At 43.4% G+C, this 25,883-nt stretch overlaps 1 protein-coding gene across 1 annotated transcript in view; it reads right to left on the bottom strand.

Annotated features, from left to right (window-relative positions):
• rcor3 (REST corepressor 3) overlaps positions 1–25,883 on the bottom strand; it is a gene marked incomplete at both ends in the record, with an annotated part of 121,488 nt that overhangs the window by 60,780 nt on the left and 34,825 nt on the right. Inside the window, 2 exons of the mRNA XM_084318468.1 lie at positions 2,078–2,202; positions 2,438–2,599. Coding sequence (XP_084174594.1) covers positions 2,078–2,202; positions 2,438–2,599 — 287 coding nt within the window. The remainder of the gene's footprint in view (positions 1–2,077; positions 2,203–2,437; positions 2,600–25,883) is intronic.

The following is a 25,883-nucleotide window of genomic DNA, read 5'->3' as shown; positions in this document are numbered from 1 at the left end:
AGAGACTGAGGGTTCTCTCTCTGATGTCTAGGTTCCTGAGTCAGGGTTCTCTCTCTGATGTCTAGGTTCCTGAGTCAGGGTTCTCTCTCTGATGTCTAGGTTCCTGAGTCAGGGTTCTCTCTCTGATGTCTAGGTTCCTGAGTCAGGGTTCTCTCTCTGATGTCTAGGTTCCTGAGTCAGGGTTCTCTCTCTGATGTCTAGGTTCCTGAGTCAGGGTTCTCTCTCTGATGTCTAGGTTCCTGAGTCAGGGTTCTCTCTCTGATGTCTAGGTTCCTGACTCAGGGTTCTCTCTCTGATGTCTAGGTTCCTGAGTCAGGGTTCTCTCTCTGATGTCTAGGTTCCTGAGTCAGGGTTCTCTCTCTGATGTCTAGGTTCCTGAGTCAGGGTTCTCTCTCTGATGTCTAGGTTCCTGAGAGGGTTCTCTCTCTGATGTCTAGGTTCCTGAGTCAGGGTTCTCTCTCTGATGTCTAGGTTCCTGAGAGACTGAGGGTTCTCTCTCTGATGTCTAGGTTCCTGAGTCAGGGTTCTCTCTCTGATGTCTAGGTTCCTGAGTCAGGGTTCTCTCTCTGATGTCTAGGTTCCTGAGTCAGGGTTCTCTCTCTGATGTCTAGGTTCCTGAGTCAGGGTTCTCTCTCTGATGTCTAGGTTCCTGAGTCAGGGTTCTCTCTCTGATGTCTAGGTTCCCGAGTCAGGGTTCTCTCTCTGATGTCTAGGTTCCTGAGTCAGGGTTCTCTCTCTGATGTCTAGGTTCCTGACTCAGGGTTCTCTCTCTGATGTCTAGGTTCCTGAGTCAGGGTTCTCTCTCTGATGTCTAGGTTCCTGAGTCAGGGTTCTCTCTCTGATGTCTAGGTTCCTGAGTCAGGGTTCTCTCTCTGATGTCTAGGTTCCTGAGAGGGTTCTCTCTCTGATGTCTAGGTTCCTGAGTCAGGGTTCTCTCTCTGATGTCTAGGTTCCTGAGTCAGGGTTCTCTCTCTGATGTCTAGGTTCCTGAGAGAGGGTTCTCTCTCTGATGTCTAGGTTCCTGAGAGAGGGTTCTCTCTCTGATGTCTAGGTTCCTGAGAGAGGGTTATTACTAGGGCTGTACCAAATGTCATTTTATAACATTCGAAGCTTCTATTGAAGTATTCGAACGAAGCTTTGAATGTCTGTACAAAAAACTATTTTTATTTAAAAAAGAAAGAAAAACTATTTTACTTTTATTTTAAAAAAAGTATCCTCAAACTAAATCTCAATTTGAATAAAGTGATTAAATGAGTTTTTAAATTTTTATTAAATCAACTTTCTTTAATGAATATAACTCATCAGTTTTGTTAACATAAATAATCCAATAAGGGCACGGTTGGTATGAAAGTGATGGTGACGTCTTATAGTATAATATTATAATATTAGTGTAGCCTAATCTTTAACTGCAACTGTGAAGAAAAACCCCATTGGTTTAAACAGATTGAATAGACACAAAAAATATAAAAAAATTAAATAATAATAATAATAAAAAATTCAAATGTTGATTTAGAATTCGAATGTCAACATTATGATCGAAGCTTCGAAGCATTCGGTACAGCCCTAGTTATTACCATAGTGTATACAAAATATATACCTATCACAACCACAGTAACATAATACAGACCTATCACAACCACAGTAACATAATACAGACCTATCACAATCACAGTAACATAATACATACCTATCACAACCACAGTAACATAATACAGACCTATCACAACCACAGTAACATAATACAGACCTATCACAACCACAGTAACATAATACAGACCTATCACAACCACAGTAACATAATACAGACCTATCACAACCACAGTAACATAATACATACCTATCACAACCACAGTGACATAATACAGACCTATCACAACCACAGTAACATAATACATACCTATCACAACCACAGTAACATAATACAGACCTATCACAACCACAGTAACATAATACATACCTATCACAACCACAGTGACATAATACAGACCTATCACAACCACAGTAACATAATACATACCTATCACAACCACAGTAACATAATACAGACCTATCACAACCACAGTAACATAATACATACCTATCATCTGGGTTGGTTCTGCTGGCCGGCTTCCTGGCCTGGCGGTCCATCAGACTGGTCCGGGACCGAGTCTTCTTCCAGGAGTAGTAGTACCTCACGAGACTGCACATGGGCTTGTCTGGCAACTAGGAAAATAAACAAGAGAACATTAGAAACATTTTACTACTATTTATTATACTTACCTCCTCCACCCAACACGTTTGTCAAAGAACACACTGGTTACATGCACACTGCCAGGAACAGCTATTACAGACATTGGTGTCATTATCATCATCATCATCATCATACAAGTGAAAACAAACCCATTGGTTACGGTTCGAAACATCATTCTGTTGCTTGAATGTCAATTAGGCAAATTACCATTTGCTGAATCCTATGGAAGCTCTTCCCGTGGAAGCTGAAGGCTTGTTCAAACAGCACCTTGTCCTCCACAGTCCACTCGTCGGGGAAGGGCGTGAAGTTGGGCAGGTCTGCCAAAGACTTCTCAATGTTATGTTTGTGCCAGAACAGCATGCCCAAAGCCTGCGGTCAGCAGCAGTACAATTAGTCAATGTTATAGCAGTGTTGGAAATGGGATACGGCGACAGCATACTGACACAAACATCTGCAGGTTTGTAAGAAAAAATGTGACAAATTTGCGGTGAATATGAATCTCCACATTGGCTTCGCCCAGTACAGTGTGACCTACGCTCCCCAGCTCCCAGGACAGTGTGACCTACGCTCCACAGCTCCCAGGACAGTGTGACCTACGCTCCCCAGCGCCCAGGACAGTGTGACCTACGCTCCACAGCTCCCAGGACAGTGTGACCTACGCTCCACAGCTCCCAGGACAGTGTGACCTACGCTCCACAGCTCCCAGGACAGTGTGACCTACGCTCCACAGCTCCCAGGACAGTGTGACCTACGCTCCCCAGCGCCCAGGACAGTGTGACCTACGCTCCCCAGCGCCCAGGACAGTGTGACCTACGCTCCACAGCTCCCAGGACAGTGTGACCTACGCTCCCCAGCGCCCAGGACAGTGTGACCTACGCTCCACAGCGCCCAGGACAGTGTGACCTACGCTCCCCAGCGCCCAGGACAGTGTGACCTAACGATGAAAAACGAAAACGCCAAAAAACGAACAAACTAAAACGCCAAAAAACCAACGGAAAAAACGCAAAAAAAGAACGAACTCAAACGAAAACGCAAAAAAACAACGAAAAAGAACAACAAAAAAACAAAAAAAAAAGAAAAAAATCAAATGAAAACGCAAAAAAACCAACAAAAAAAACAAATGCAAAAAAAGGTACGAACTAAAACAAAAAAGAACAAAAAAATAAAAAAAAAATTATTATTTTTTTCCATTATTTTTTTGTTCGTTTTTGTTCGTTTTAGTTTTAGTTCGTTATTTATTTATTTTTTTTTAGTTTGTTCTTTTTTTTAGTTTTTTTTAAATTTTTTTGTTCTTTTTCGTTTTAGTTCGTTCTATTTTTTGCATTTTCGTTTTAGTTCGTTGTTTTTTTTGCGTTTTTGTTTTAGTTCGTTCGTTTTTTTGCGTTAGTTTTTTTGCGTTTTTGTTTTAGTTAGTTAATTTTTTTTGCGTTCGTTTTTTTGCGTTTTCGTTTTAGTTCGTTCGTTTTTTTGCGTTAGATTTCTTTTGCGTTTTCGTTTTAGTTAGTTCATTTTTTTGCGTTCTTTTTTTCCATTTTTTTGCGTTATTTTTTTTGCGTTATTTTTTTTGCGTTATTTTTTTGTTTGTTTTAGTTTTAGTTCGTAAATTAAATAAACAGGACAGTGTGACCTACGCTCCACAGCTCCCAGGACAGTGTGACCTACGCTCCACAGCTCCCAGGACAGTGTGACCTACGCTCCACAGCTCCCAGGACAGTGTGACCTACGCTCCCCAGCGCCCAGGACAGTGTGACCTACGCTCCACAGCTCCCAGGACAGTGTGACCTACGCTCCACAGCTCCCAGGACAGTGTGACCTACGCTCCACAGCTCCCAGGACAGTGTGACCTACGCTCCACAGCTCCCAGGACAGTGTGACCTACGCTCCACAGCTCCCAGGACAGTGTGACCTACGCTCCCCAGCGCCCAGGACAGTGTGACCTACGCTCCACAGCTCCCAGGACAGTGTGACCTACGCTCCACAGCTCCCAGGACAGTGTGACCTACGCTCCACAGCTCCCAGGACAGTGTGACCTACGCTCCACAGCTCCCAGGACAGTGTGACCTACGCTCCACAGCGCCCAGGACAGTGTGACCTAACGATGAAAAACGAAAACGCCAAAAAACGAACAAACTAAAACGCCAAAAAACCAACGGAAAAAACGCAAAAAAAAGAACGAACTCAAACGAAAACGCAAAAAAACAACGAAAAAGAACAACAAAAAAACGCAAAAAAACGAACAAAATCAAATGAAAACGCAAAAAAACCAACAAAAAAAACGAATGCAAAAAAAGGTACGAACTAAAACAAAAAAGAACAAAAAAATAAAAAAATAATTTTTTTTTCCATTATTTCTTTGTTCGTTTTAGTTTTACTTAGTTTAGCCCAGGACAGTGTGACCTACGCTCCACAGCTCCCAGGACAGTGTGACCTACGCTCCACAGCTCCCAGGACAGTGTGACCTACGCTCCCCAGCTCCCAGGACAGTGTGACCTACGCTCCACAGCTCCCAGGACAGTGTGACCTACGCTCCACAGCTCCCAGGACAGTGTGACCTACGCTCCACAGCTCCCAGGACAGTGTGACCTACGCTCCACAGCTCCCAGGACAGTGTGACCTACGCTCCACAGCTCCCAGGACAGTGTGACCTACGCTCCACAGCGCCCAGGACAGTGTGACCTACGCTCCCCAGCGCCCAGGACAGTGTGACCTAACGATGAAAAACGAAAACGCCAAAAAACGAACGAACTAAAACGCCAAAAAAACAACGGAAAAAACGCAAAAAAAAGAACGAACTCAAACGAAAACGCAAAAAAACAACGAAAAAGAACAACAAAAAAACGCAAAAAAAAGAAAAAAATCAAATGAAAACGCAAAAAAACCAACAAAAAAAACGAATGCAAAAAAGGTACGAACTAAAACAAAAAAGAACAAAAAAATAAAAAAAAAATTATTATTTTTTTCCATTATTTTTTTGTTCGTTTTTGTTCGTTTTAGTTTTAGTTCGTTATTTTTTTTTTTTTTTTTAGTTTGTTATTTTTTTTATTTTTTTTTAAATTTTTTAGTTCTTTTTCGTTTTAGTTCGTTCTATTTTTTGCATTTTCGTTTTAGTTCGTTGTTTTTTTTGCGTTTTTGTTTTAGTTCGTTCGTTTTTTTGCGTTAGTTTTTTTGCGTTTTTGTTTTAGTTAGTTAATTTTTTTTGCGTTCGTTTTTTTGCGTTTTTGTTTTAGTTCGTTCGTTTTTTTGCGTTCGTTTTTGTTTTAGTTAGTTCATTTTTTTTGCGTTCGTTTTTTTGCGTTTTTGTTTTAGTTCGTTCGTTTTTTTGCGTTAGATTTCTTTTGCGTTTTTGTTTTAGTTAGTTCATTTTTTTGCGTTCTTTTTTTCCATTTTTTTGCGTTATTTTTTTTGCGTTATTTTTTTTGCGTTATTTTTTTTGCGTTATTTTTTTGTTTGTTTTAGTTTTAGTTCGTAAATTAAATAAACAGGACAGTGTGACCTACGCTCCACAGCTCCCAGGACAGTGTGACCTACGCTCCACAGCTCCCAGGACAGTGTGACCTACGCTCCACAGCTCCCAGGACAGTGTGACCTACGCTCCACAGCTCCCAGGACAGTGTGACCTACGCTCCACAGCTCCCAGGACAGTGTGACCTACGCTCCCCAGCGCCCAGGACAGTGTGACCTACGCTCCCCAGCGCCCAGGACAGTGTGACCTAACGATGAAAAACGAAAACGCCAAAAAACGAACGAACTAAAACGCCAAAAAACCAACGGAAAAAACGCAAAAAAAAGAACGAACTCAAACGAAAACGCAAAAAAACAACGAAAAAGAACAACAAAAAAACGCAAAAAAACGAACAAAATCAAATGAAAACGCAAAAAAACCAACAAAAAAAAAGAAATGCAAAAAAAGGTACGAACTAAAACAAAAAAGAACAAAAAAATTAAAAAATAATTTTTTTTTTCCATTATTTCTTTGTTCGTTTTAGTTTTACTTAGTTTAGCCCAGGACAGTGTGACCTACGCTCCACAGCTCCCAGGACAGTGTGACCTACGCTCCACAGCTCCCAGGACAGTGTGACCTACGCTCCACAGCTCCCAGGACAGTGTGACCTACGCTCCACAGCTCCCAGGACAGTGTGACCTACGCTCCACAGCTCCCAGGACAGTGTGACCTACGCTCCACAGCTCCCAGGACAGTGTGACCTACGCTCCACAGCTCCCAGGACAGTGTGACCTACGCTCCACAGCTCCCAGGACAGTGTGACCTACGCTCCACAGCGCCCAGGACAGTGTGACCTACGCTCCACAGCTCCCAGGACAGTGTGACCTAACGATGAAAAACGAAAACGCCAAAAAACGAACGAACTAAAACGCCAAAAAAACAACGGAAAAAACGCAAAAAAAAGAACGAACTCAAACGAAAACGCAAAAAAACAACGAAAAAGAACAACAAAAAAACGCAAAAAAAAGAAAAAAATCAAATGAAAACGCAAAAAAACCAACAAAAAAAACGAATGCAAAAAAGGTACAAACTAAAACAAAAAAGAACAAAAAAATAAAAAAAAAATTATTATTTTTTTCCATTATTTTTTTGTTCGTTTTTGTTCGTTTTAGTTTTAGTTCGTTATTTTTAATTTTTTTTTTAGTTTGTTATTTTTTTTATTTTTTTTTTTATTTTTTAGTTCTTTTTCGTTTTAGTTCGTTCTATTTTTTGCATTTTCGTTTTAGTTCGTTGTTTTTTTTGCGTTTTTGTTTTAGTTCGTTCGTTTTTTTGCGTTAGTTTTTTTGCGTTTTTGTTTTAGTTAGTTAATTTTTTTTGCGTTCGTTTTTTTGCGTTTTCGTTTTAGTTCGTTCGTTTTTTTGCGTTCGTTTTTGTTTTAGTTAGTTCATTTTTTTTGCGTTCGTTTTTTTGCGTTTTTGTTTTAGTTCGTTCGTTTTTTTGCGTTAGATTTCTTTTGCGTTTTCGTTTTAGTTAGTTCATTTTTTTGCGTTCTTTTTTTCCATTTTTTTGCGTTATTTTTTTTGCGTTATTTTTTTTGCGTTATTTTTTTTGCGTTATTTTTTTGTTTGTTTTAGTTTTAGTTCGTAAATTAAATAAACAGGACAGTGTGACCTACGCTCCACAGCTCCCAGGACAGTGTGACCTACGCTCCACAGCTCCCAGGACAGTGTGACCTACGCTCCACAGCTCCCAGGACAGTGTGACCTACGCTCCACAGCTCCCAGGACAGTGTGACCTACGCTCCCCAGCGCCCAGGACAGTGTGACCTAACGATGAAAAACGAAAACGCCAAAAAACGAACGAACTAAAACGCCAAAAAACCAACGGAAAAAACGCAAAAAAAAGAACGAACTCAAACGAAAACGCAAAAAAACAACGAAAAAGAACAACAAAAAAACGCAAAAAAACGAACAAAATCAAATGAAAACGCAAAAAACCAACAAAAAAAACGAATGCAAAAAAAGGTACGAACTAAAACAAAAAAGAACAAAAAAATAAAAAAATAATTTTTTTTTTCCATTATTTCTTTGTTCGTTTTAGTTTTACTTAGTTTAGCCCAGGACAGTGTGACCTACGCTCCACAGCTCCCAGGACAGTGTGACCTACGCTCCACAGCTCCCAGGACAGTGTGACCTACGCTCCACAGCTCCCAGGACAGTGTGACCTACGCTCCACAGCTCCCAGGACAGTGTGACCTACGCTCCACAGCTCCCAGGACAGTGTGACCTACGCTCCACAGCTCCCAGGACAGTGTGACCTACGCTCCACAGCTGACCTACGCTCCACAGCTCCCAGGACAGTGTGACCTACGCTCCACAGCTCCCAGGACAGTGTGACCTACGCTCCACAGCTCCCAGGACAGTGTGGGGTCATCTAAGCTGTCGAGGTGCAAAGACTGTGTTTCTATTTTGTGCAAGTCCACATTCATTTCTCAGTACACTACAAAGTCTTCTCAAGATTCAGTACAATTAAAATAGTATTTTCCAATCTCGTTGCATTATTCAACAGAAGGTATGTTGATGCAAAAATGTCCCAACATTTTTGAACTGTTAGAAACTGTTCTACGAGCCACTTCCTAATGACTGAACCCAAAGAAGATACTGAGCACATGACCGATACATGCTCCAGTGTCTGGGTTCAGTTGTTCTATAGGCCTATAGAACTGTTTCTACTATATTGTCCTATTCTGAGAGACAATTCTCTGATTGTGGAGATGAGGAAGTGCTAGAGATTCCTTCAACTATGTTAATACTGTTATTGTTGTGAAAAGCACAACTATAAAGCCCTTTGATTACTATCCCACTGGATATCAACTCAATCAAACCATGTCAGATATCCAATCTGCTTCCCTGAAGACACTGTATTACCTACTTGGGTTGCCCTGATTGGCCCATCTATCCGTCTGTCTGTCAGTTGTCAGTAGTTGTAAAGGATATCAGCTAGCTAATCCACAAACAACTAACTAAACTAGTTTGTTACAATTTAGTTCATTTTAGTGGTTCAAAAACATCTACAACTGTGACAATTTATTTCACCCAGCTAGCACAGGTTAGCACAGCTGGCGCAGGTTAGCACAGCTGCCGCAGGTTAGCACAGCTGGTTCTTTTTCGTTTTAGTTCGTTCTATTTTTTGCATTTTCGTTTTAGTTCGTTGTTTTTTTTGCGTTTTTGTTTTAGTTCGTTCGTTTTTTTGCGTTAGTTTTTTTGCGTTTTTGTTTTAGTTAGTTAATTTTTTTTGCGTTCGTTTTTTTGCGTTTTCGTTTTAGTTCGTTCGTTTTTTTGCGTTCGTTTTTGTTTTAGTTAGTTCATTTTTTTTGCGTTCGTTTTTTTGCGTTTTTGTTTTAGTTCGTTCGTTTTTTTGCGTTAGATTTCTTTTGCGTTTTCGTTTTAGTTAGTTCATTTTTTTGCGTTCTTTTTTTCCATTTTTTTGCGTTATTTTTTTTGCGTTATTTTTTTTGCGTTATTTTTTTTGCGTTATTTTTTTGTTTGTTTTAGTTTTAGTTCGTAAATTAAATAAACAGGACAGTGTGACCTACGCTCCACAGCTCCCAGGACAGTGTGACCTACGCTCCACAGCTCCCAGGACAGTGTGACCTACGCTCCACAGCTCCCAGGACAGTGTGACCTACGCTCCACAGCTCCCAGGACAGTGTGACCTACGCTCCCCAGCGCCCAGGACAGTGTGACCTAACGATGAAAAACGAAAACGCCAAAAAACGAACGAACTAAAACGCCAAAAAACCAACGGAAAAAACGCAAAAAAAAGAACGAACTCAAACGAAAACGCAAAAAAACAACGAAAAAGAACAACAAAAAAACGCAAAAAAACGAACAAAATCAAATGAAAACGCAAAAAACCAACAAAAAAAACGAATGCAAAAAAAGGTACGAACTAAAACAAAAAAGAACAAAAAAATAAAAAAATAATTTTTTTTTTCCATTATTTCTTTGTTCGTTTTAGTTTTACTTAGTTTAGCCCAGGACAGTGTGACCTACGCTCCACAGCTCCCAGGACAGTGTGACCTACGCTCCACAGCTCCCAGGACAGTGTGACCTACGCTCCACAGCTCCCAGGACAGTGTGACCTACGCTCCACAGCTCCCAGGACAGTGTGACCTACGCTCCACAGCTCCCAGGACAGTGTGACCTACGCTCCACAGCTCCCAGGACAGTGTGACCTACGCTCCACAGCTGACCTACGCTCCACAGCTCCCAGGACAGTGTGACCTACGCTCCACAGCTCCCAGGACAGTGTGACCTACGCTCCACAGCTCCCAGGACAGTGTGGGGTCATCTAAGCTGTCGAGGTGCAAAGACTGTGTTTCTATTTTGTGCAAGTCCACATTCATTTCTCAGTACACTACAAAGTCTTCTCAAGATTCAGTACAATTAAAATAGTATTTTCCAATCTCGTTGCATTATTCAACAGAAGGTATGTTGATGCAAAAATGTCCCAACATTTTTGAACTGTTAGAAACTGTTCTACGAGCCACTTCCTAATGACTGAACCCAAAGAAGATACTGAGCACATGACCGATACATGCTCCAGTGTCTGGGTTCAGTTGTTCTATAGGCCTATAGAACTGTTTCTACTATATTGTCCTATTCTGAGAGACAATTCTCTGATTGTGGAGATGAGGAAGTGCTAGAGATTCCTTCAACTATGTTAATACTGTTATTGTTGTGAAAAGCACAACTATAAAGCCCTTTGATTACTATCCCACTGGATATCAACTCAATCAAACCATGTCAGATATCCAATCTGCTTCCCTGAAGACACTGTATTACCTACTTGGGTTGCCCTGATTGGCCCATCTATCCGTCTGTCTGTCAGTTGTCAGTAGTTGTAAAGGATATCAGCTAGCTAATCCACAAACAACTAACTAAACTAGTTTGTTACAATTTAGTTCATTTTAGTGGTTCAAAAACATCTACAACTGTGACAATTTATTTCACCCAGCTAGCACAGGTTAGCACAGCTGGCGCAGGTTAGCACAGCTGCCGCAGGTTAGCACAGCTGGCGCAGGTTAGCACAGCTGGCGCAGGTTAGCACAGCTGGCGCAGGTTAGCACAGCTGGTGCAGGTTAGCACAGCTGGCGCAGGTTAGCACAGCTGGCACAGGTTAGCCAATGCTGAGAGAATGAGACACTGCCATTAACTTTCCACAATAAGCTTGTTCTGACTTATTTAACATCATTGTACTGGTTATTTAAGGAATTTTGTTATTCAGCTGATGTGTGTGTATGTGTATGATATGTGAAGTGTGATTGTTTTATGCTTTGTATATTATGCTAAATCAATTGGCTTGTCATAGCTTACCACCACAACAACAACAACAACAACAACAACAACAACAACAACAAGGACATCAACCCTAGAGTTTAAAGTAACACACCAACTTTTGGGGAAATTAGCTTATTTGCCATCTACCCTGGAGTTAGACAAGCAGATACATACCTTTTTCTTCTCTGTACGTGCATTAGGCTTAGGGAACAGCCGCACCGTTAGCCTAGCTTAGCGTCATTCACTGGAAGTAGGTGTGCTAGTGTAGCCTAGTTCCCAACAGGCACGAAATACACTCCAAATACAACTCCAAAACGTTCCTGTAAACATGTTGTGACCTGTGTATTTACCACGTGGAGAAAATGTATTAGACATTTCCGTTTTCTAAGCAGATATATATCTGCTTGTCTAACTCCAGGGTAGATGGCAAATATGCTATTTCCCCAAAAAGTTGGCATGTTTCTTTAAGTAGCAACATAATGGCATGCATTCATAAAGCTGCCGTGATGTCATTAAGGTTTCTCCAAGTCGACAGTCCAATGTGCACAGAGCTTTGTTCTTCCTGCTGCGAAGTGGATGCCTTCTAGCCATCACTGCCCTGTCTTTGACAACACTAACGTTAATACTGCACCTTGTAGCATCACTGCCCTGTCTTTGACAACACTAACGTTAATACTGCACCTTGTAGCATCACTGCCCTGTCTTTGACAACACTAACGTTAATACTGCACCTTGTAGCATCACTGCCCTGTCTTTGGCAACACTAACGTTAATACTGCACCGGGAACCCACTAACATTAGTGCAGCTTAGCAACATCCCGGCAATGTGGCAGTGCTTATTTAGTTAGTGCTTAGTTAGCCACTTAGCCATTTTATACAAGATTAGTATGTTTCCCTCAGTTTCTTCACTAGGGCAGTGGTATGGTCTCCTTCACTAGGGCAGTGGTATGGTCTTCTTCACTAGGGCAGTGGTATGGTCTCCTTCACTAGGGCAGTGGTATGGTCTTCTTCCCTAGGGCAGTGGTATGGTCTCCTTCACTAGGGCAGTGGTATGGTCTCCTTTACTAGGGCAGTGGTATGGTCTCCTTCACTAGGGCAGTGGTATGGTCTTCTTCACTGGGGCAGTGGTATGGTCTCCTTCCCTAGGGCAGTGGTATGGTCTCCTTCACTAGGGCAGTGGTATGGTCTTCTTCTCTAGAGCAGTGGTATGGTCTCCTTCACTAGGGCAGTGGTATGGTCTCCTTCACTAGGGCAGTGGTATGGTCTTCTTCACTAGGGCAGTGGTATGGTCTTCTTCCCTAGGGCAGTGGTATGATCTTCTTCACTAGGGCAGTGGTATGGTCTCCTTCACTAGGGCAGTGGTATGGTCTCCTTCACTAGGGCAGTGGTATGGTCTCCTTCACTAGGGCAGTGGTATGGTCTCCTTCACTAGGGCAGTGGTATGGTCTCCTTCACTAGGGCAGTGGTATGGTCTCCTTCACTAGGGCAGTGGTACGGTCTCCTTCACTAGGGCAGTGGTATGGTCTCCTTCACTAGGGCAGTGGTATGGTCTCCTTCACTAGGGCAGTGGTATGGTCTCCTTCACTAGGGCAGTGGTATGGTCTCCTTCACTAGGGCAGTGGTATGATCTCCTTCACTAGGGCAGTGGTATGGTCTCCTTCACTAGGGCAGTGGTATGGTCTTCTTCACTAGGGCAGTGGTATGGTCTCCTTCACTAGGGCAGTGGTATGGTCTCCTTCACTAGGGCAGTGGTATGGTCTCCTTCACTAGGGCAGTGGTACGGTCTCCTTCACTAGGGCAGTGGTATGGTCTTCTTCACTAGGGCAGTGGTATGGTCTCCTTCACTAGGGCAGAGGTATGGTCTCCTTCACTAGTGCAGTGGTATGGTCTCCTTCACTAGGGCAGTGGTGTGGTATCCTTTACTAGGGCAGTGGTATGGTCTCCTTCACTAGGGCAGTGGTATGGTCTCCTTCACTAGGGCAGTGGTATGGTCTCCTTCACTAGGGCAGTGGTATAGTATTGCCAAAGACAGGAGGATAGTGGCTAGAGGGCATTCATATTACAGCAGGCTACATGTGACAACAGAAAAAAACACATTGCACCGAGGACCAAAAACCTGAATGATGTCTCAGCAGTTTTACGAATGACCTCACTGACCGATCCCAAGCACCGCCTATCTTGACACCATCTTAGCGTAACCTGCGTGCCATTCTGCCATGTTTTGATGAGCTTAGAAGCCGAGCCATTCAGGCAAACGAGACGACTGCCTCCTAACGCCATTACTACGTTCTACTGCCTACTTCACCAGTAGCAGCCCCTGGCTGGTCCACAGCTGTTTTATGTAGCATTAACACTTTAATCGCCGATGACGTGTTTAGACGTCATTCCTCGCCATGCTCATTCTGCCGAAGACGCCGTAACTCGTCTTTGATATCAATAATTCAAAAATCTGTGATCATTCCTCCGGAGACATGAGATGTACTGGTGAGCTCCACTCAACTGTCTAACGGTTCAAGAGCGCCATCTGGTGGCCGATCGGCAGATCGGCCAAGAGGGAGGGGCGCGCCAAACAGGAAGTGCTCATCCATAATCCGTCCGGGCACTCGCGATCGGTAGCCGGACTCCATCTCAACACACTGGATAATCAATCGCTCGCCCTAACTCAATAAACAACGTTATTTGGACATATATAGTATTATACAACCTGGAAATGGTTCATCAGGATCAACATCCCATAATCGAAAACTGTCTACTCCACGCTGATCGTCCAACGGCGCGAGGAACATACGGTAAGATCCAGCATTATTTTCTAACGTATTCTATACTAACTGATCTGATGATCATATGACCCACACTAGATGAATGGTATAACGTTGCCCACGGAATTATAAACGCCCCCTCGCCCATCCGGTCAATATCAGATGATACGTAGTAACTTCTAGAAGTACCTCCAGTTGAAATGTTTCATCTGGCAACGATCGCTACCAAACTGTATTTGATCATCAATATAATGCATTTGGAGCTATAAATCAAGTTCTGGAGAAAGCTGCAGAAAACGATAAAAACATACTTATACTTTAGACCATATTTTAGTATGAATATGTGAATGAAAAAGTATATCGTTGCTACACCCTGAACAATGGATATAGGACTTTGAATGGGCCATAATAATGGCAATTTAGCAATAGAATTTAAAAAGTTATAGCCCTGCAAAGAAGGGGAATTTCTCCATAGACAAATAGAGCTGGCTAGGGATGGTAAATTATGAATTTGAACCATGGCGATCAAAGTGTTAACACTAGCTAGCTAGACAATCACATGCAGTTATGCAAAGTGTCACCTTTCAGCTGAAATTGCTGGGGGGGGGGGGGGGGGGGGTGATCCATCCCTCTGGTTGCTCTCAACTCTTTGATATTATTGAATCTGATGCTAAACACAACTGGGAATGTCTGAGTTCAGAGCCAGGAATGAAAACAGAACCACTCCTTCTGAAACTCTTTGTGCTCTCAAACGTTGTCCAGTCTACAAGAGGAAGTTGGCGACAAGATGAATGATGACAACAGACTGATCTACAAGAGGAAGTTGGCGACAAGATGAATGATGACAACAGACAGGTTACCAGTTTTCATTTGGCTATTAGGGTGGGCATTTAGCCTACTATTTATTTAAAAGTCATGTACGTATAAACGTGAGCTTGCTCGACCACAGAAGTCACAGTAGTCTTACAAGTAACCCAATAGAGTCTACGGGAGCCTTGGCAGGCGAGACAGAATACCCAGCCGTAAGACTATTGTAGTGATTAATATTATCATGACCAAATAATATACAGTAATTTACAAGGTTGATTTGATTTCTGATTTGATTCAATATTGATTCGGTTAGGGATATTACAGTTACAATACCAATTTAGTTTGGATATAAAAGTGATTCTCAGAGAGCTAATGCTGTAAATTGTACAAATAACCCTCTAACCTGGTGTATTATTCAAAATATCAATGTGTACATACAAGAATTGACCACAAAGCATTAATGTACTCTTTATTTAACATGACCAACACACAATCAACACAATATACAGTGGCATATATCACTTTTCTTCTTCATTTTTTTTAAGATCGATCTGGGATTGTATTAATCTATATTGGATTTATAATAAAACACAATAGAATTGTGCCTTAATGATACGGATAAGCATGGAATGAAGAAACCCACTCCCATTGCCAAAAGAAAGTCTAACATGCCTATAAATACTTGGAATGTAATAATGAAACTATGGAATTACACACTACAACTGTATTATGTGGCCCATAATGGCCCCCAAACAGCCAACTTCAACAGACCTGCTCCCCTTTGATGTGCACTTCAGGTAATAGCAATGCTGACACGCTAACCCACATGGCCCCTAATGGCCGCCACAACTCAACATGTACTGTAGATAGAGAGCCAGCATATTTTCAGGGTTATCACGTGGGCACCTCCCTTCACTGGTGTTTTGTCAAGTTAGGCCCACAACACCTTGAGAAGGCTCAACAGTTAGGCCTTGTCCAGACTAAAACGATTTTGATCTGTTTCGTTTTCGTTTCATTTTAAGGTTTCCGTAAAAACGAAAACGTCTCAAGATAATAAGTGCATGCCACAAATTTACAAAATAAATGTCTTTCCTGTTTCTTTTATTTTGAAAACCCCCGACCGGAAGTGTTATAGTGTCTGTTGCTAGCAACTTAACTTGTGTCGGCCGGTTCTGTGCTTTTCGAGCTAACGTAACGTCATTCGTTTCCAAAGGAGAGGAGAGAAAGACCGCGGCTCACATGCAGCTCAAACTACCTGTTGGAATAAATTAATTGATTGATGTTTAACTTCCCTGTGTGTATCCAGTCATTTCGACTAGCAAACGTTGCCTGTATTTAACGTTACCTCAGGATACCACTGTCTATTGTATTTAGTTGGTTAGCTATTTAGCTAATGTGGATAGCATTTTGAATAGCATCAATGCTAGCTGGCTGGCTACAGCTTTATTTACAAAATTATGGAGGCTTTTTAATCATCAAGGTAAGAGAGGATTTGTCATGATCAACTGAAGGCGTATGCTATGGAACAATATGTGCTTGGGTTTTCAGAAAAAGGCCAGCTATGTGACACTAATCTCTAGTTAGTATCGCGTATTGCATCACAGTAGCCTCCCGATCAAGCTCAATAGCCATTGATGCCATTGTTGCTTAATAATAACTCCCTGTGTTTAATAAACACTTCTAGCCAGGACATATAAGACATATATGTATCATGTTTCTTTTTTTTGTCTGGGTTTGCATGCAGATTAAGGGAGATGCGTGTGAGCATGTGTGTGCGCCTCGGTCGGGAGTGTGTGTACAGCAGAACCCCGCTCCGCTTCAGACAGAGAGAGAGAGCACAGCATATGTAAAGCTGTAAAAGCCCGATCAAGCTCAATAGCTGTACATGCCATTGTTGTGATGTTTTCACACGCGGGGTAAGGGAGAGGTGGGCTATCGCGTCATCGGTTCAGGAGAAGACGCGTATCGCTTGTAAAGATGGTGACGCAATGGGGGGCGTCTTCAGGCGTCTTCAGAATTGCGCACTCTGGGAGCTGGTATCAGAAAGTACCGTCTTCAGGCTGCCAGAACGCAGTTCCGTGTGGCAGAACGGTGCAAACGATCAAATACTTTGCCTAAAACGACCGAAATCGTTTTAGTCTGGACATGGCCTTAGTCCCAGCGTCCCAGAACCACCCACCTCCATGTTAGCGCTCACTTCCAGGATATCTACACGCCGGACTTCCTTGTTATCCTACATCAAAAATATAACAATATCACACATGAAACAGTAACAACAAAGAGAAGGAATACTCTTACCCTTTGTTCACTTTGGCCCCCAGCTGACATTCTCCTCGACGAAATCCACTGACTCACTTTCAACGCTTCTTCCAACATCTCATTTACCGCCTTTTGCAAACTCTGCCCACGAATCCCCAACTCTCAATAATGATGAAGTCAATCTTGTATAAATCGCTAACCGCTGACTATCAGACCATAATACTAGGTCAGGCCTCAAGTTAGTGCTAACTATCTCTAGGTCAGGCTTCAAGTTAGTGCTAACTATCTCTCGTGGAACAACAAGTTAGTGCTAACTATCTCTCGTGGAACAACAAGTTAGTGCTAACTATCTCTCGTGGAACAACAAGTTAGTGCTAACTATCTCTCGTGGAACAACAAGTTAGTGCTAACTATCTCTCATGGAACAACAAGTTAGTGCTAACTATCTCTCATGGAACAACAAGTTAGTGCTAACTATCTCTCATGGAACAACAAGTTAGTGCTAACTATCTCTCATGGAACAACAAGTTAGTGCTAACTATCTCTCGTGGAACAACAAGTTAGTGCTAACTATCTCTTGTGGAACAACAAGTTAGTGCTAACTATCTCTCATGGAACAACAAGTTAGTGCTAACTATCTCTCGTGGAACAACAAGTTAGTGCTAACTATCTCTTGTGGAACAACAAGTTAGTGCTAACTATCTCTTGTGGAACAACAAGTTAGTGCTAACTATCTCTCATGGAACAACAAGTTAGTGCTAACTATCTCTTGTGGAACAACAAGTTAGTGCTAACTATCTCTCGTGGAACAACAAGTTAGTGCTAACTATCTCTCATGGAACAACAAGTTAGTGCTAACTATCTCTCATGGAACAACAAGTTAGTGCTAACTATCTCTTGTGGAACAACAAGTTAGTGCTAACTATCTCTCATGGAACAACAAGTTAGTGATAACTATCTCTCATGGAACGACAAGTTAGTGCTAACTATCTCTCGTGGAACAACAAGTTAGTGCTAACTATCTCTAATGGAACAACAAGTTAGTGCTAACTATCTCTCATGGAACAACAAGTTAGTGCTAACTATCTCTTGTGGAACAACAAGTTAGTGCTAACTATCTCTCGTGGAACAACAAGTTAGTGCTAACTATCTCTCATGGAACAACAAGTTAGTGCTAACTATCTCTCATGGAACAACAAGTTAGTGCTAACTATCTCTTGTGGAACAACAAGTTAGTGCTAACTATCTCTCATGGAACAACAAGTTAGTGATAACTATCTCTCGTGGAACAACAAGTTAGTGCTAACTATCTCTCGTGGAACAACAAGTTAGTGCTAACTATCTCTAATGGAACAACAAGTTAGTGCTAACTATCTCTCATGGAACAACAAGTTAGTGCTAACTATCTCTCGTGGAACAACAAGTTAGTGCTAACTATCTCTCATGGAACAACAAGTTAGTGCTAACTATCTCTCGTGGAACAACAAGTTAGTGCTAACTATCTCTCGTGGAACAACAAGTTAGTGCTAACTATCTCTCATGGAACAACAAGTTAGTGCTAACTATCTCTTGTGGAACAACAAGTTAGTGCTAACTATCTCTCATGGAACAACAAGTTAGTGCTAACTATCTCTCGTGGAACAACAAGTTAGTGCTAACTATCTCTCATGGAACAACAAGTTAGTGCTAACTATCTCTTGTGGAACAACAAGTTAGTGCTAACTATCTCTCATGGAACAACAAGTTAGTGCTAACTATCTCTCATGGAACAACAAGTTAGTGCTAACTATCTCTCATGGAACAACAAGTTAGTGCTAACTATCTCTCGTGGAACAACAAGTTAGTGCTAATATCTCTCATGGATCAACAAGTTAGTGCTAACTATCTCATGGAACAACAAGTTAGTGCTAACTATCTCTCGTGGAACAACATGTTTTCCTCCTAAATTTACCTGCATTATTCCAATCATTAGCTCAATTTAGGCGGCCTGACTCATGCCTGCCTAAAAACCTACATCCTCTGCATTTCTCTCCCTCACGGACAAATTGAATGGCTGCACCAGATTACATCCTGAATTCACCTGTACTCTTCTACTTTCAGTTCCTGCTTTTCAAAACCTGGTTATGTCGCCGGCCTTGAGAAAGACTTACAGCCGTAATATGCATAAATAACATAATGCAACGTTGCCGTCTCTGAACACAGTGGACACGACGGGTCCCGATCTACCCACTGGTTAGGTTCTGTGGTCACGACCCGATCTACCCACTGGTTAGGTTCTGTGGTCACGACCCGATCTACCCACTGGTTAGGTTCTGTGGTCACGACCCGATCTACCCACTGGTTAGGTTCTGTGGTGACGACCCGATCTACCCACTGGTTAGGTTCTGTGGTCACGACCCGATCTACCCACTGGTTAGGTTCTGTGGTGATGGCAGCACACCAGCCCCTATTAGGAATCGTACAGGATTGTCCTCCAGACTAAACAGGTCCCTCCAGACAATCTTCCTCTTCTCTACAATTGCCCAGTTCCTCCACTGTCCCTGTTCAGCCTGGGCCACAGCCTCGGTACACAGCCTGGGCCACAGCCACGGTACACAGCCTGGGCCACAGCCTCGGTACACAGCCTCGGTACACAGCCTGGGTACACAGCCTCGGTACACAGCCTCGGTACACAGCCTCGGTACACAGCCTCGGTACACAGCCTCGGTACACAGCCTCGGTACACAGCCTCGGTACACAGCCTCGGTACACAGCCTGGGCCACAGCCTCGGTACACAGCCTCGGTACACAGCCTGGGTACACAGCCTCGGTACACAGCCTCGGTACACAGCCTCGGTACACAGCCTCGGTACACAGCCTGGGCCACAGCCTCGGTACACAGCCTCGGTACACAGCCTCGGTACACAGCCTCGGTACACAGCCTCGGTACACAGCCTCGGTACACAGCCTGGGCCACAGCCTCGGTACACAGCCTGGGCCACAGCCTCGGTACACAGCCTGGGCCACAGCCTCGGTACACAGCCTCGGTACACAGCCTCGGTACACAGCCTCGGTACACAGCCTCGGTACACAGCCTCGGTACACAGCCTCGGTACACAGCCTGGGCCACAGCCTCGGTACACAGCCTCGGTACACAGCCTCGGTACACAGCCTCGGTACACAGCCTCGGTACACAGCCTCGGTACACAGCCTGGGCCACAGCCTCGGTACACAGCCTCGGTACACAGCCTCGGTACACAGCCTCGGTACACAGCCTCGGTACACAGCCTGGGCCACAGCCTGGGTACACAGCCTGGGCCACAGCCTCGGTACACAGCCTCGGTACACAGCCTGGGCCACAGCCTGGGTACACAGCCTCGGTACACAGCCTCGGTACACAGCCTCGGTACACAGCCTGGGCCACAGCCTCGGTACACATCACCACTTCCTCTGGTAGCTGCTCCACTACCAGCTCCCTCCTTTCTGTGGGACCTGCTTTACTCCATGCTGGCCTCCCTGAGCTGAGCCCTAGCCCCCCCCCCCCCCCCCCCCCCCCCCCCCTGGCCATGTTGCACCTTACATACAACGGACCTCATTTTCTAACGGACTTATGAGAAAGTTACCAAGAAATGTCTTTGTAACTCGATTTATTAACTTTTTTTGTAAATTCGTTTCGTAAGATTTACGAACTCGAAAAGGCAGTCGTAAGTCGGACAGACCGGTGTTTTTAACGGCTTCACTTGGGAGAAGTCCTTGGGGATTGTGTTCACTTAGATTCGAAAGACATCCTCGGAATTAAATAATTATAATGATAATAAACACGACAATATTTGTATCATTAACAATTATGTTTTACATGTATAGTCATGACTCAACAAACCATGTCTGAAAATAGATAAATAAGCACTAAACCCAATCGCTGCGGATATAGCTACTGTATAGTGTGAATAGACTGTATTAATATGCCAAATACCGTCTTGTTCTCTATGATATTATTTATTGTTGGTTTTATTTATTTCTATCGTTTAGTGCGCACATCGTAAGAGCCACTGGAGAAACGGTGGCAGCTACTACCTGCTTCCTGTACTACCTGCTTCCTGTACTACCTGCTTCCTGTACTACCTGCTTCCTGTACTACCTGCTTCCTGTACTACCTGCTTCCTGTACTACCTGCTTCCTGTACTACCCGCCTTGGTTTCCATTGCCTCCATCTACGGTAGTTGGATTTGCTCCCTGATAGCGACAACTCTGTAATTTCCTAATAGACGAACTAACTAATCTCTAAAGCCTTTCCACCTTTGATATTAGCACTTCATATACTGAAAATGGCCACATCAACATAGGGAATAAACCAAATTGCAAACACCATAACTTCAACCTGGAAGCCCTGATTTTCTATGCTTCCTATCCCCTCTACATAACATAAGTTGTTCCATTTGTTCTTTCAATCTTTCAACTCATTATAACACCTACCCAAAACGTTTCACTGGCCCTAAGCAATGGGCTTGATCTTCATCCTAGTCCATTTGAGATTCTCATTTAACTTCTCTAGTAACCTTTTTGTAATAGGCACTGTCCTGATCACTATCTACCACCCACTTTGATTCTCTAATAATTACTTCCATCGCCATTGTGAATGCTAGTGGGGAAATAGTACACCCTGCCATAATGCTGATCTCTAGTCTCTGCCATGCTGTTGTACAATTTGTACTACTAAAACACGTTGTAATATCTTGGAAGTATGCTTTCACCAAGTTTCACAAGTTTACTAACACCCCTGATACACACAGTTCCTTTCTAGGTAGTTCGCTAACCTCTTTGCCACTATATTAAAGAAAATCTTACCTTCTACATTCAAGAGGGATATGGTCTGAAACTGGAATCAGTGAGTTTCTCCTTGGGAATGAGTATTGCCCCTGCTCTACACCAAGCTCTTGGTATAACATGTTTATCCCATACTACTCTCAATAACCTCCACAAAAATCTAAGTACATCAGGTGCATTTGTATATACAATATGGTGAATAAAGTAATCTGAATCTGAATCTGCACTTTTATATGTAAATGACTCTGGGGCTGAAGAAGCCTTTGGACGCCTTACTACAGTTTCCACTTCCTTCCACCTTGGTGGCTCTATACACATATACTCTATATCTCCTTCCACCTTGGTGGCTCTATACACATAATACTCTATATCTCCTTCCACCTTGGTGGCTCTATACACATATACTCTATATCTCCTTCCACCTTGGTGGCTCTATACACATATACTCTATATCTCCTTCCACCTTGGTGGCTCTATATGTAGCAGAGTGAAGTGGTTATGCTAGTATCATGGACAGAAACTGGTATCTTTTATCTTAAATATGTGGGTCAAAACAGAAACACTCTTATTTTGAAGGAACAAAAGTGGATCAACGTGGACTAACGTGCACCGAGTCCATTCTAGGTTTTGGAGGGGTGTCTGGTTTACTACTGTATATTAATTCCCTCACATTGAGTTACCAATTCCACAAACGAAATACCGTTTGGGTCCTTTATAATGGGTTTAGAGAAGATAAGATATCTTTCCATTGAACAATTGTTGTATTGTAAATACGTTCAACTAATGTATAAAATGGTTTCGCCGGTTTGTCGACGAGAGACACGCCGGTGGGAGGTGCTCGCTCTCTTTGTGTATGTGCAGCATGAGAGCCAGAGGTATGAGCGTTCGTTTACTTAATATGGGATTTAAATGCTTTGTATAACTTGTTTTGCTATTGAAATACCTTGTTGTGCAATGACATTAATTCGCCTGTGTAAAACAGCAACAGTACGTTCGTGTACTAAACTCGGCATTCTGTTTGACAATATCAGGTGGAGTACACGCTGATAATGGCCAATAACGCCGTCGTGTCTTGTGTGCGTGCTGTTGTGATTAACAGGTATGAACCGCTGTTTTTGTATTTACTTTGGTTTAACTAATGTTTACACACTGTCTTTTATTTCATGTTGTTTCATATGTTGTTATTGAAGCTAGCTTGCACGGAGCAAATGTATATAATGGTTGTAACTGTAGCCGGCGCGCTGTTCTAAATGTGCGCGTGCGGCTCTCTTTGTGTATGTGCAGCATGAGAGCCAGAGGTGGAGTACACGCTGATAATGGCCAATAACGCCGTCGTGTCTTGTGTGCGTGCTGTTGTGATTAACAGGCAATAAACATCATCAACTGGGTACCATTGTCTGAGTGTCTACGTCCACCTCACACCAGACACAACGCAGAATTCATCACGCTACAACTGGTGCCGAGACAACCGGATCAACGGGTCAGCAGAGGCCGACCACCGGTGTAGCTGGGGAGACGTGGAGGCTTCAGGTGCGGCCTAGACGCGTGGTGCTGCTGGCGCGACCTAGCCACGGGGACGCTGCATTCGCCGCCGAGTCCTGAGGTCTGTTCCTGAGGGGGCTGGAGAGCACTGAATCCTTTAAAAAAAGTCTCTAATCGAGTTTATTTATTTCAAGTGTGTTACCCAGAACACACTGAAGAGTAAAAAGGTGAAAGCACCATTTGAAGATTGAAAATGACTTTGAATGAAGGAAACACTCCTACAAGGGACTTGAATGTGGGGAGAGGGAGAGGGGTTCTCGACTACACACCGGTTATGCAGTCTACCCCGGGGAGTCAAAATGGTTCGGGCTCCTCTAGCCCTGAAAGGAGGAGGGAAGAGGGTCACGTAGAGGGAACTGCCCAACAGTTACTTTTCACGCCGGTTGTTCCCCCAACTAGTGAAATCAACAACACTAGTGTTGAGACATCCCCCAGTCAAATGGCCAATTTGATAAGATCCATTGGGTCTGAAATAGGGGAAGCTATTAGAGTGACGTTAATGCAGAACACAATTACGGGGATTTCACCTGTTTTAGCTTCTCAAAATCTCCGACAGACGTTCCAACCTGACCAATGTGGGAATACTGTGATTGATGCATCCAAAATGAATCTCGTGTTACGTTCAGATGCAAATGCCCCACCCTATTTTAGAGGTGATAGCACAGATAAGTACTCTGTTTTTGAGTGGGAGGAACTCATGAGGACGTATCTCAGAAAGAAAAATAACTGTACTGGAGCTGAACAAGTTGAAGAGGTTATGAACAAGCTAATGGGGAGGGCCCGGGACGTTACCAAAGTATGGCTGCGTAGCAACTCAACTGACAGTGAAGTGGGTGTTATCTTTAGCATTTTGAGACAACATTTTGGTGATATTATTCATTCAGAACTTCCATTAGCTGACTTTTATGCAGTCAAACCATATGCAAGCGAGAATCCTCTTGACTATTGGATTAGGCTTAACAAAGCAGCAGAAGCCACAGAGCAGTGTCTTCTTAGCACGGGGGAATCCCAGACTAGCCTGAGCAAGCATCTAGTTCTCATGTTCATCCGTCACTGCCCCGATAAGGAGCTGTCCTTAGTGTTCAAAAGTAAGCCATCTCGTGAGTGGACAGCAGGTGAGGTGCAGGGACATTTGGATGAATACTTGAGAGAACATAGAGCGAGTCGAGGTCGGTTGACACAACAAGTGGTCGCCATTGAGTCATCACAGGAGAGGGTGGTTGTTAATCACGAACAAAGCGCGCCCCCAGTGGCTGTCAGTAGCCCAGAGCTAGAGCAGCTGACGCCTGTAGCGGAGAATAACACAATGGAGAGGGTGCTGAGAGTGTTAGAAATGGCGTTAGGCAACAACACTCAGTCGGTACAAAATGGTCCTTACGTACCAAATGGTCCTTATGTACAAAATGGCCCCCGGAGACAGTTCCCCAGACCTTCTCAACAATGTCAGGTTTGTGGCAGTTCGGAGCACGATACTAGGACGCATTGTAGGACGGACAGGCTGTGTTTCAAGTGTCTGAGTCCAGGGCATATTGGTACCTATTGTGGGCAGACCACTCCTAGACAGCCCCCTGGTCAGAGACAGGCTGGTCCTTCTCAGGAAAACTAGCCGGCCCTCGTTCAAAGGAGGACAATGTGGGCCCCTATGGTTTTTCCTCCAATGGCAATGATGATATCCAGTCTGTATATACGTCTGTTTGTGAAGCAGCACCCAAGGACAAGACAGTAATTATGCAGAATGTGACCAGAACATCCCAAAGTTAATTTTTCACCACTGTATTGACGGGAGACAAGGTTGAGTTACAGGGGATGTTAGATAGTGGATCCATGGCTACGTCTCTGCGCGCTGATGTGGTTCCTCGGCTGAGGGAGGCAGGGGTAGTGACGGGTGATCTAATCTCGACTACCAATGTTGTTCTTGTAGGGTGTGGTGGGAAACAAACTAGCCCGGTGGGAACGTGTGAGCTGAAACTTAAGCTTTACGGGTTTGAATACATAGTACCAGTATTGATAGTGGAGGGTCAGGTAGATGAGCTCATTATAGGCACCAATGTAATGAAGCCCTTAATTAGACAATTCAAATCCACGGGAGCCTACTGGCGCATATTGGGAAAAGCTGAGTCACCATGTCCGGACGAAAACAGTCAGTTTATCAGGTTCATGGCCAATCTTGAGAGATGGAGGGGGGAGGAAATTCCTGACAAAGTGGGAACAGCCAAGTTGAAACAGGCCGTAACTCTTGAGCCGATGAGTGAGCATGTAGTGTGGGGTCGTCTCCCACCCAAGACAAAACTGTCTATGGGAAGTACTGTTATTGTTGAGCCCAGCGCCGCTCGTTGTGTACACCGTAACATACTAGTTGGCAGGGTAGTTACACCTCTCTGGGGGGATGGGTGGCTTCCTGTCAAGATTATAAACCCGACTAACAAGGCTATCACCTTGAGAAGAAATGCAAAAGTGGCTGACGTATATCCATGCATTGCATTAGAAGATTTTGACAATGATACGGACACGTCAGTACACCAGAATGCCGGTAGAGTGAGTAGTGACAGCTCTCTCGGCAGTCTGACAGCTAGGAGTTGTGATAGCAACAATGTAGCTAGGGGGAACGATAGACTGGCTAGTCTAGGGCTCTCAGTTGATGACTGTCAGGTTTCACCAGTCTGGAAAGATAGACTGACTGATCTGATTGAGAACTA

This window comes from Notolepis coatsorum (assembly GCF_963971535.1).
Source record: "Notolepis coatsorum genome assembly, chromosome: 7".
NCBI lineage: Eukaryota > Metazoa > Chordata > Actinopteri > Aulopiformes > Paralepididae > Notolepis > Notolepis coatsorum.
This window is presented reverse-complemented; position numbering and strand designations above follow the sequence as displayed.